Source organism: Pygoscelis adeliae, unplaced genomic scaffold, assembly GCF_000699105.1.
Source record: "Pygoscelis adeliae isolate BGI_AS28 unplaced genomic scaffold, ASM69910v1 Scaffold410, whole genome shotgun sequence".
In the NCBI taxonomy this organism is placed as follows: Eukaryota; Metazoa; Chordata; class Aves; order Sphenisciformes; family Spheniscidae; genus Pygoscelis; species Pygoscelis adeliae.
Window position 1 is genome coordinate 1,874,534 of NW_008823913.1, and position 12,467 is coordinate 1,887,000.

The window sequence follows — 12,467 nt, forward strand, 5'->3', positions numbered from 1 at the left end:
GTTCGCTTTGTTTGTTTTTGTCAGATGTGAATCCAAATGGAGCGCTCGGAAGGAGGCGAGCAGAGCCAGCAGCAGCAGCAGCAGCAGCAGCCCTGGGGGAAGCTGATCCGGCTGGGTGCTGATGAGGCAGAGCCGCACGTCTTGCTGCTGAAAAGAGAATGGACAATTGGTCGGAAGAAAGGTGGGACGGGGACAGGCTGCGCTGGCGTAGGGCGGTGTTCGGGGGACAGCAGCGATCCCCCCTCCTGGCCTTTAAAACATCGGAGGGTGGACTGAAACTGGCTGGGTTTGGTGCTTTCAACTGTTGGAGGTGGTTGCCAGGCGGTCCCTTGTTCCTAATTTACCTCTTGGCTCTGTGTGAAGAGGAAGTTTACACTGACCTTTTCTTTTTTACCAGCTTGTGACACGTGCGCGTTTAAAAGTGAATATGCCTTTTAGGTTGCCTGTGACAGTCTGTACAAATAAGAAAAAACGATTGTTGATTCAGAAGAGTTTCTGTGTATCAGTCCTGTTTACGTTCTCATTTCGTTTCTGTGGTTAAAATAAGCTGGAACTGCAATGCAAAATGCTTGTGCTTCACAGAAGAGAAAACGCCTACATAAAAGCCCTTAATTCTTCTGGGCATATAAATATTGCCAACAAGTACTGAAAGTTTCTCTGAGGGTGGATTTGAAAGCTTTATTCCCAGAGTCTGGGGCTTTTACTACTTGCCTTTATTTTAAAGGATTTCATGCTTACTGTATTTAAAACAATCATCGCAGTGTTTTCATTTTTTTTTACTCTGCCCTGACAGCACTAATTTTCAGTTTCCTGTTAATCAGTTCAAGCTATTTGACTGACCGGTCACATTCTGTAAATAGTCTTGAACAAACACCAGATGCTATAGCTCTGAGAAATTCAGATAATGTACTGTAGGAAAAATGTTTTGCCTATTTGGTAATATGCATTTAGATTGCTTATTGTTATCTAAGCTGCAGGTAAACTCTTCAAACTGAGGTCTAGTTGAGGGTTATCTTGCAGAAAAAAAAGGTGAATTTTTGCACGTTCTATTGCTTCCATAACTGAGTGCTAATGGATTAATGAGTGGTTACAAGAATACCGAGCTTTGGGTCATAAGTATTACTTAGAAAATCTTCAGGAGCATTAGAAATGCTTGTTTAGAGCATTTTGTCATTCCTGATTCCATATGAATGTCTAACTCCGTAGAATAGAATGGAAATGTTGGCATGCTCCTGAATAAAATTTAGTCTACTGACTTTCAGTGGGCTTCCTAGCATCACAAGTTGTGTGGCAACAGTTAACTCTGTAGCTGTTGATTGTTCCTTGAATATTAGGAGTAGACTAGCGATAAACTGTCACCAGCATGTGTAGTGGCTACTATGTTCCTTCTGGATATGTTGTTCTTGCGGGCTGAGATGCAGTGCACCCACAGCGTGAATAGGCGGAAGTGAATCACGTTTGTTAATTACAACTTTTGTGTAAGCAAGTACTTGGAGTCATTTGTGAGAGACACTAGTGGGGAACCTTGAGCATTGCCTCGAACATTCAGTGTTAAAGTGAAGTAAAAATACTGTATTTGCTCAGAGCCCTGGAGTCATAGGTAGGAAGGTTTCTATCACGTCAACATAGTCATTACACTTCTCCTGCATATCCCTAAATCTTAGTCTTGGATTTTTAATCTCCCTTCAGCTTTATTAACATAATAGTGCTGTCAACAGAGATGAGGAAAATTTTGCTATTTAAAAACAAACAAAAGAGACAGACTTCAACAAAGAACAGTGATACTCTTTTATTTATCAGCTGTTGGTTCCTACTGCTTCCCCCCAATATACCAGAATGAAGCAGAAGTTAAATCCAATGAAACAGCGTTACAATGATGTGGAAAAAGAGCGGGGTGCTCTGTGATATATGCCTCTAGAACTTAGATTGAACGCTTCAAATGTGTGTGAATTTATCTCTGTACCACTCTAGAACAGAGTAATTGTGATTTGATTTCCATTTGCAAGGGCTAGGACTGTGGGGAAAAAAGGGAACTAAAACATCTTGAAATGGTTGAAACAAGCTTATATCAGCACATGGGGCTATCTCACCGCTTGTATTTATGTATCGCATACCAGACTCTGTTGCTGCCTATATGCCAGTAGAAGTTTTGAACTATTGCAGATGTACATGAGTCAGTTTGTTGTGCATTTATAGCCATGTAGAATGCTGATCTGCCTGTGTAATGTGTATTTTTAAGCACACTGGAAAATCTGCTTTCTTTTTAAGGTTGTGACTTATCTTTCCCTGGCAACAAGTTGGTGTCTGGAGATCACTGTAAAATCATAGTGGATGAAGAATCTGGTCAAGTGTCATTGGAAGATACAAGGTTGGTTCTTCTGTGAACTTCTACTCTTACTTCTTTTTAGTATGTGAAGTAAAATCTTGTGCATTGCTCGAGGCATCCTTCTCTTTTGTTTCTTCTTTTTTTTCCCCACTTTTACATCTAGGTTTGGGCTTTTTTTGGCTCTTTCTAAGTATTTTTTTTCTCTACAAAGGAATTCATAGTCTACTGGATGAAAAATACTGTTGATGTAATAGTTCTGTAGCATATTTCTTTAGACTTATGAAAAAAGTGATGCCAGCATGCTAAGTATGAGTGTGCCTCATTTCAGGCACTTGTGTAGGGAGGAAAATACCTGCAGGGATGATCTCAAAGCATAAAAATAGATGTGGAATAAAAATCTGTACTTGTTATACATCTTTCTGGTACTCAAAATACCTGTAGTCTATATAGCGTAAGTACTGTAGTAGTCTAGCAGTTGTGGTGGGCGTGTCAGATGGAGATTAGAGCTGATTCGATCTAATTTAATAATAAAAGACGTTTGCTAGATTTCTACTATTGATATTTCAGTTTTGTTGCTTTTGTTTAACCAGAATGATTGTTTTCTTTTCTGGGTGTTTCTGTGTTAAGTTAGGGGTGTGAGAACTAAAGCCCTTAATGTAGAAAGATACAAGCACATACTTAACTGGAACTACTGTTAAAAAGCTAAGCTAATTTAGTGGAAGTACTTTTAGTATATAAAGTTAATTACATTCTTCGTCACATGCTGAAGGCCAGTGAACTTGCTATACTGGTGAGGCTATTTCCTGTAGAGTTCTAAGGCTACTGTGGGAGTACAAATAGCACTGCAGGGGTTGTGGGTGGTTTCCCATGGATTTTAGTTTGTTTTCCAGTTTCCTTTATAAAATTTGAGATAGGAATTTGAATGGAAGGCTATTTCTTAGGAGGAGATTGTAACCTCTTCAATTTTTCATCTGCTTAATTTTTGACAGGATTTTTTGTCTAAGATTGATGAAAGCTTCTGGTTTATTATATTTCAAGAACTCCGTGACATTTTAAAATGCTTCTGTAAACCACATTCTTTTTCTGCCAGGTTATTGCAGTCAGTAAAGAAACAAATAATACTTTTCTGCCATCCCCCCCATTTTTCATGTCTGGAAGGCATTTTACCCGAAGACGAAGAAGACACTTCAAAATATATTGATGTACATACATAAAAAGGAAATTTCACATTTGAGTTTTTGAAGGGTATCTTGCCAAATCCCTGTTCCAACATAGCAGAATGCAATTAAGTATATTGTTCTGGTAGCTCGGGGTTAGTATCAAATACCTGCTGAGCTTTTGATAAAAATCCCTCCAAGAATATTCTGAAAAACGTTTGAACTGTCTAATTGAATGACATGCACATTTTTGGGGGGCACTGGCAGAACGTATGAGCTTTAGTTGTCATTTTTCTTTCAGCAGAATTTTTGCACCTCTGCTCCTTTTCTGTCTCTTGATCAATTAGTAGCTATGTTGATATTAAAAGGAATCTTTTTCAGGGTGAGGAACTCACTTCCAGATATTTACATTTCTTTTTATTTTATTTTCTCAAGTAAAACAGAACGTTTAGAATTACTCAGGTTGGAAGAGACCTCAGGAGTTTACATAGTTCAAACTCTGTCAAAGATAAGCCACCACTGGATTTGGACTAGGTTGTTTAGGCTTTCTCCAGTCAGGTCTTGAAACCCTCCAAGGACAGAGATTCTGTAGCCTCTCGGCGCCCTTATTCCGTACCTTAATAATCCTCACAGTGATTTTTTTTTTTTTTCCTTGCATCCATTTGATTCTTCCTTGTTTCAATTTATGACCTTTGTCACCTCAGTAAAGAACCTGTCTCTGTCATCTTGGTAACTTCCTCATAGGTACTGGAAGGCTGCTATGAGGTCCCCTGCTCACCAAGCCGCCTCCTCCCAGGCAAAAGAAGCCCAGTTCTCCTAGCCCCTTGGCTCATAGGTCTTGTGTTCCAGCCCTCTGGCCATGCCGGTGGCTATCTGCTGGACTTGCTCGAGTTTATCAAGACCTTCTTTGTACTAGGTGACCCAAAACTAGATGTAATATTTTACATGTGGACTAAAGAGTTCCAAGTAAAGGGAAATAATAATCACTTCACTTGAGTTTCTGACTACACCCCTGTTGACACAGCCAAGTGTGCTGTAGGCCTTCATCACTGCCAGGGCATGCTGCTGACTTAAGCCTAGGCATAAGTCCAAAGTGTATGATCTTATGCTTAGTCATAAGATCCATCAAGAACTCTCGCTGGTTGGTCTCTAGCCTGTACTGCTGCAGGTGGTTATTCCATCTCAGGTGCAGGACTCAGGGTTTGTCCTTGTTGAATGTCATGACATTCCCGTCAGCCCATTCTTCCAGCCTGCCTTAGTACCTCTGAATGGCAGCCCAGCTCTGCCCCTGCTTTGATGTCATCCGCAAACTTGATGAAGGCATATTTCCTCTCCACTTCTAGGTTGTAGTTAGAGAAAATAACCAGGATAGGTCCCTGGATAGATCCCTGGAGGGCTTATACTCCCAGAAGCTGTGGGATGGAATGTTAAATTTCAGGAAAGAATATCAGGCCTAGCTAGGATGTCTAGGAAATGGCTTATCATTGTCATTCTCCAATGTTACCCCAAATTTCAAGACATTTCAGACAACAAATCAGGCCACGTTTGCCTATCACGTGTAAATCTAAGCTTGAGAAACTGTCCCTAGTTTCAGTTGCATGTAGTTGGTAGAATTGGTTTAGACCATGGTCATGATAATACAAGCTAAAGAAATTGTGAATGATGCAGGAACGTTCCTGCCTGCCTTTCTACCCCGCCACACACACACACACATCCCCCACACACACCACCCCATCCCACCCCCCCGAGGCAGAAGGTGCAGCCAGCAGAAAACTAGCAAAGCCAAATTAAAGTTAATTTTCTATATGATATATTCATGAAAAGGTGGGGCTTGTTACAATGGTAGTGTAATAGAAAGGCTGGACCGATGGAGTACTGCCAATTAGCTGCTTATGCATGTTACACTTCTATGTATCTAACAAAAACGAGTAAGATCCTTTATGTGTTCTGCTTGCCTGTGAGTTGGTGTGAAGTGTGGCTACCATTTGCTGAATCAAGAGACTAAACGGGTTGATATGACTACTTGCAGAAGACTATCTGTTCTTCTGGGTCTTCCAATGTTTGTGCCAAATACCAGATGAGCTCCAAAAAATCAAACAGGCTGAAAGAAGAAGATTTTTGAATGTTTGAGTTGGCAATACAGATGCCCAGCGTCCTAGAAAAATACTACAATGTCAGCTTTTTCTTCGCTGAAGTGGAAAATAGTTTGGAAACATTGCTGTGGTCGAGCTCAGATTTTTCTGGTGAAGAGGAATGCGTTGAAGGAGGCAGCTAGTGTGGGACAATTGATCTGAGTGGAATTTGTTTCTGTATTGTAGCTAAACCAAAGAATATAATCAAATATATGTAGACAGCCAACATTGTTTTTTATCTCCCTGGTAGCATAATGAGTTCTTGGATCTACTTTGGAAAGAATTACCATAAATTTGCAGGTGAAAGAAAATGTGTAGAGAATTCAGAATTATTGAGTAAATAGAAGTTTGGAAGTAACAAAAGCCAAGAGTTAGCAAATAGTACAATAAAACATTCACAGACTCACCCTTTTTGGGGGTATGTTTCTGCTTTATTTCCCAAACCATGCACTAGTTGCTTTATACTGCTTGAAAGAAAACAAATTATACAAGCTGACCTAACACAGTGGCTTGCCCTAAGTAAAAGCAATAGTAAGATTCTCCTTTTGAAAAAGAAATTTTAAAGGCAACTAAGGTAATTTTTTTAAAGACCTCCTCTTGTTGTCTTCAAGGAATTTTTTTTTTGAAGGATTCTAAGTAATAAGTGATGTTTCAGAGCAGGAAACTATGTACACAAGGCTGATACTCATGTGACAGGCAAGCAGATACTCCCTTTCTGTGGGTAAATCGGAGGTTGATCTTCAGTTGGTGCTGGTGTCCTTTCTGCTACTAAATTATCCTCACCCTGCCAGTCAAAACTATTTCTGTGAACATTAAAAGAATGGAGAATGACACAGTACAGAAGGGATTCTGTAACTTAATAGAATTCAAAACTCATTTCAGTTTACAGTGTGTTCAGGATAATATGTGTTTAAGTAGCAGATAACTACTAAAAATATTAACCCAGAAGCTTTACCGTAAATTACATTCTTTTCCTGGATGAACGCTAGTAATTACTAAAAAGTAACAGACTGGCATTTTTCTCACAAGGATACCAAAGTATCTTACAACACATAGATCATTCACCTACTTCAAAAGTAAGCCTGTTCTGAGTGAAATACAGCTGTTCGTATCAATTCTGCACAGCAGTTGGGATTGGGAAGTAAAGTTAATGTATGGTTCATTCATCAAACTGTAGAGTCATCAGCCACACTGGAATTGAGTCAAGGCCTGACTCTTTTTTCTTCCACTCTTTAGAAAAGTGACATTGGGACCTTTTGTGACATTGTTTCACAACGCAGACAATTTACATCTGATAATACCGTTTTTCTTCTCCACCTCAAAACTTACACAGCCAGTTGGTATCAATTCAATATTAAGACCTAATGAATGTCCTTCATATTTGGGATTCTCATTGTACTTTCTACTTATTTTATGGAGACCTTACTTTAATTTGAAACATCAGAGGAATGTACAAATGTCATAATTTATCATGTGTGTCTGGTTAAAAAATACCCCCAACATTAATCTGATATGTCACCATATCTGTTAAATGCCTCATGCTAAAGCCTGAAACTGGAAATGAAAGACTAATAAAATTATTTGGGGTAGCCGGATATTTTTTTTACCTTTGATTATTGGCTGAGATATAAATACAACTACTTCAGTTGGCTAATGTATTTAAGAAAAGCTTATGGGTTTCTGTGTTAAGTGGTATCAGTTTATTCCTACTTCATTTGGGTCCATGGATGCCAAATAATTCATTAGTCAGCTCTCATTGAAGTCTGTGTACCTGTGCAGAACTGAAAAGATTTGGCTATTTGTAATCAATTTGACAATTAGGGTCTTGGGTAGCTATTTTTGCAGCTTGCCTTGTGAGACCAAGCACGCGTGGTTACTAGATGTGCAATGATTTTTTTTTTTTTTCTTTTTCCAAGAATACCTCACTTGAGTTATTGTCCCTCATAACCATCTTGGAACTTGGCAGTCATGACAGAGCAACTTCATAAATACATTTTTGTGACTTTTTTTCCCTATGTTTAGTGGAATATTGGGACTAGGAATTGCCTGTAGAAGCTAAAACTCAGTAAGAGACAATTCTTGTTACTTGAGTTTAGCTATTTTATTACAGAAGAAGGTCTAAAACACTTAGGGCAGGTGGGAGATGCATGCTTTGTTTTACCTTCTGCAAAACTAAGGAGGTCAAATTTGATGTTTCCTAGTTTTGTTAAAGGACCTCTGACAGGTTTCAGGGATTGTTGTAAGCTTTACTGTTTCTTTGACAATTGAAGGAGGTGCAATTTTTTCTTCGTCATAATCTTTTTAATATATTATCACTAGCATCACTGTTAAGTTAAAAATTAGTATAGTTTCTAACAGACTGACTGAAATTCTTTTTTCCTCTTAATTGCTAAACTTTGGCATTCTTTTAGTGATGTCTCTGTTCTGCTGGTTCTTTGGTGCTTATGTCTTTCAGGCCAGCCAACATCTGTATGCCTGAGGTAAAAAGGCAAGCTTAAAACAGTTTTCTTGCTTATAGGAGAAGCTTGAAGATTCTTCAATAGAGCAAATATCGATGTGACACAAAGACTTTTGTTTGTTTCTGGATGTTTAAAGTAGCATTTTTATGGTTTTTTTTGTCTTGTTATTTATGTTGAATTAGTTGATTCAACCGTGTAGATAGCGAAAGCAGTTGCAGAGGTAAGAGCAAGAACTGATACCTTGACCAAGACTTGCTGTAGTGATTCAAAAGGGCTTGCTTTTTCTTTTGTCTTTTTAATGTAATGCTTTCGACTTTGTGTCCAAAAAGGTCAACAGTACGAAGTTCTAGTTTTCTTCCTCTGTTCGTGTTACTAAATGGCAAGAGATTTTTCTAGGTTGCTTTTTAAAAGAAAAATAATGAGAAGGGAAGGTGCTTATTTCTAAATAACCATCCCTCTCCTCTAGAGAGAAACTGGTCTGTTTGAGGAAGGCTGTGTTGTGTCCTGGGCACAAGTGGTGGCTTCCAGGAGGTGGCAGCAGAGTTACTTCATGCAGCAGCTTGCTCTGCTGAGGGGGAAAAAGAAGATTTTCTGTTCATTTATATTTTGTACTAATTGCTGAGATTTTGAATGGCAGAAGTCTGAAATTCTAGAATGCTGCAGCCCTGAAAGAGGCTTATTGCAACTGAGCTGGAACTATTCAGTACTTGAATAGCTTGACTTGGTTATAAAACAGCAATAGCTTGTGTATAAAACGTCACCCATAGCGAAGGAAATACCTCCATTAATCAGCAATGCTCTGCATTTTCCTCTTCCCCAATTTAATTTCTCCCATGAGCCTTGGAGTTTTTATCAATATCAAAATAATTCATTCCAACTCATCTTTTAATTATGTATAACTGTTTTCCCACCTTACTAACTTCTCGCTTTTGAGTTGCAGTCTAAGTAACCTTGGAATTTTAGGGTTTTTACTATTTGAAGCAAGAGGGGAGAAAAATTAATGCTGCATGGCATCCCTGACTGTACAGGAGAAGTTCCTTTGTCGCAGAATGTCTTAGGAGATTCCCAGTGTTAATTGGAAAACATAACCTAGAACTTTTTGACTAGAACTCCTATTGTCCTTTCCTGTTTTATACTTAAAGGGTGGAGATTATTGTACAGAAACAATCATCTAATTATTTTGAGACATTGGCCAAATGTCAGGGACCTTTGGTCTGTTTGTTTGTCAGCTACCATCTCTTTACCAGTAGCTGCAAATGAGCTTTGAAGTCCTGGTAGCTCTGCACATCTGTCTTCGGGAGAAATTTTTTATTTGTTTCTGGACTTTTTTTTTTTTTATCCTGGCTTACTTTTTTTTTTTTTGAGAGCCAATAGTTTTTCTTCATTAAAAGTATCTTGTGTTTTCCCTTCCTTCTCCTATGTAATTTTGAAAACATTTATGCTAAGTTATCTTTTCTTTCTCTTTACAGTACTAATGGAACAGTAATTAATAAACTGAAAGTGGTTAAGAAGCAGACATACCCTTTACAGACTGGGGATGTGATCTATGTTGTTTACAGAAAAAATGAGCCAGAGAACAGTAAGTAAATGATATTTTTTAAATGGCATGCTTAGTCATTTTTTTGAGTCATGAGAGAAAAGAAATAGCAGTACAATTAAAACAGAATTACTCAATTTTAAGATAAATAATTTGTTAATGTTTAAAAACAAGTCTCTGTAGAAGAGGTCATGGATGTGCCAATTTTTACAGGGACAAGTCTGAGCAACTGTCTGAAATTGAAATGTGCCTAGAAGTAGTTTTGGAAGAACTGATGCATGGAATGGTAACTAATGAGGTCTTGATCACACGCCCAATGCTTCTTTTAGAAGTCAATTTGCTGGGGTAGTTAGTGATACTTTATATATCACATTGAAGCAATTTTTGGCACCAGAAGGAAAGGCTGCAAAAGCTTTTTGTTTTGTTTTGTGTTAGGGTTTTTTTGTTTGTTTTAAAGAGGAAAGAGACAAAATCGGGGGGAGGTGGGGAAAGCCCTATAGTGAAAGTAGAATTAGTAAACCTGGAAAAATATTTGTGTTGTCTTAAAAAAGAATCATGCCTCACATGCTTGTAATTCTTTTCAGGATGATGCAATTGAAATAACATAATCAGGTTTAAAAAAAAAATAAATTAATGGAGGTCCTTCCTCAAAGGTTTTTAAATAAGCCAAGCTATTGTTGGGTGGGAAGTAATGTTCTTTCATGTGTTAACTGGGTAGAAGTCAGGGACCAAGGTTTAGGTGTAAACACTCAGTTTTTGCAATGGAACAAAATTAATAAAAGATTTCATGAATGATCTGTGTTGTCATCTGTCTTAAAGATGTTCATAAATGATTTGGGAAATGATAACTATTGAGGCAGCAGAACTTTCATTTCATACATTTTCATTTCATACCATTTCATTTCATTCAGTTATACAGGATCATTAAATCCAAAGCTGACTGAAAAGATTTACAGAAATAATTTAATTGCTCATTATTACGAAATAACAGATGGAGTTCAACTTTGATAAATGGGGGGGAGAGAGGGAATGGGCAAGCTCTGTTTTTACATATGTATTGTTGTGCCCCAGCCCACTGCTCTGTCTGTTAGCATGCAATTCTTTTAAGTGTGAAGTGTTTAATATTGAAATTTTAGTAGAGAGCACACACCTTCTGGAAGAAACTTTAGATGAAAGAGGCATTTTAAATGTTAATTCTCATTACTGTATTTGATGGCTCTGGAGTGGAACTTTAAGGTGAACAGACAGACTTTGTATGGTCATAAGCTCCACTATTATTGTGAAGACAATTGGATGTACTGGGAGATGGGAGGGTGTAGTATTAGGTACATTTACAGCATGATATTTAATGTAAAACACAAGACTGTATTTACAATTTTCATAGAGTAATATGAGTTGTAACATATGAACTGTTAATCTAAAAAATTCTAGATACATACATAGTCACTACTGAAATACTTCCTTTATGAAGTTGCTGTTAATTTATATACAGACAGATCAGACAGATTTATGCTGTCTGATGTAAATGTTACAAGAAGCAGTGATAAGCTGTATTTGGCTGGCTGGCTTGTTTATCTCAAATCCTTTCTAAGATGGCACTATTGCAGTTGATGCTGCTTGGAAGAACTCAGGTGAATTTTCCAGGTACTGAACTGAATCACTGATTTCTGTTTGGGTTAACAAGTATTTGAATTACCAAGCCTCCAGTTTGCTTTTTCAGCTTCTCCATCTTCAAAGACACAGAGAGAATTTAGGTTTGGCATGCCTATTTGGCCGTTCTGAGTAATTCTGAAGGAGACAATACTCTTAACTTTTGATCAGAAAAAGGGTTGCTACAAACTAAGAGAGTCTTATTTGCTTCTAGGTGGCTGGAGATGAAAAAAAGTAGCAAGTTAGGGGAATCTTTGGACCTGTATTAGGTTGAAGTAAGATGGAGAAGAAAGGGATATTATCCAGTTGATTTTATTAATAGATACTAAATTAGTTTCTGGATGAAACTTATGGTATGTCTTAATCTGTATTTTTGAGAGTTCATATATCTCACAGAAATGAAATAAAATTGATTAAAGAAATTGATAAGTGAGCTTAGAAATAATAAGCTGCTTCAAAGAACTTTCATTCAAGTAGCAGTAAAAATACAGTTTGTTCTGACACAGAGCAGATTTTAGGTTTAAGAAATGATTAAGCCTCTGGTTCCATGGCTGGCACAAGTTAAACGTCACACAAAAGCAGCTCTGCCTGGTTTCCTGAGAAGAAAAGATCTTGCTGTGCTGTTCCTAATTGCCTCTTAAGTAAAAGTATTAACATTGTACTATAAAGGTGACCCCTCATTTGCCTCTTCCATTGTCAGACACTTTGGGGAAGCAGCCACTTGTGAATAGAAGTTGTTTATGTGAGATTAAGGTTAGTGAATTTTTGTTTAAAGATTCTGATCAATATTTTTTTAATCTCTTTCAGATGTTGCTTATCTTTATGAATCCTTAAACACAAAACATGATGCAACTCAAGAACCAGTAGGTAAGGAAGTAATTCAAGATCCATGAAGAGGAGCTAAGCTCCAATGACTAATGTAACCCTCTTGAGAGAGTTTGATTCCTTGGAATTTTGAGGCCATGATGTGGTGACTGTCACGCAGATTTTTTTCTTTCCTTTCCCCCCTTCCAACTGTAGAAGTTAATGTAGAAAACCAATGCCATGTGACCAAAGATACCTCAAGTACAGGAAGAAGTAATGATGAGACCCAAATTACCTCATCACCGTCAGCTACTCAGTCTTGCTATGAGGAACCACAGCCATCTACTTCTACATCTAACCTCTTTAATGCTTCTTCTACCTCTCTTATTGAGTCTGCATCTG

The 12,467-nt window shown here is 37.8% G+C and overlaps 1 protein-coding gene across 1 annotated transcript in view; it reads left to right on the forward strand.

Annotated features, from left to right (window-relative positions):
• The first annotated feature begins 36 nt into the window (after positions 1-36).
• The window catches only part of CHFR (checkpoint with forkhead and ring finger domains, E3 ubiquitin protein ligase), a 24,337-nt gene continuing 11,906 nt past the window's right edge, over positions 37-12,467 (forward strand). The window contains exons 1-5 of the mRNA XM_009335308.1: positions 37-181; positions 2,269-2,368; positions 9,544-9,653; positions 12,069-12,128; positions 12,282-12,467. The exon at positions 12,282-12,467 is cut by the window's right edge and continues 33 nt beyond it. Of these exons, the coding sequence (XP_009333583.1) occupies positions 37-181; positions 2,269-2,368; positions 9,544-9,653; positions 12,069-12,128; positions 12,282-12,467 (601 nt within the window). The remainder of the gene's footprint in view (positions 182-2,268; positions 2,369-9,543; positions 9,654-12,068; positions 12,129-12,281) is intronic.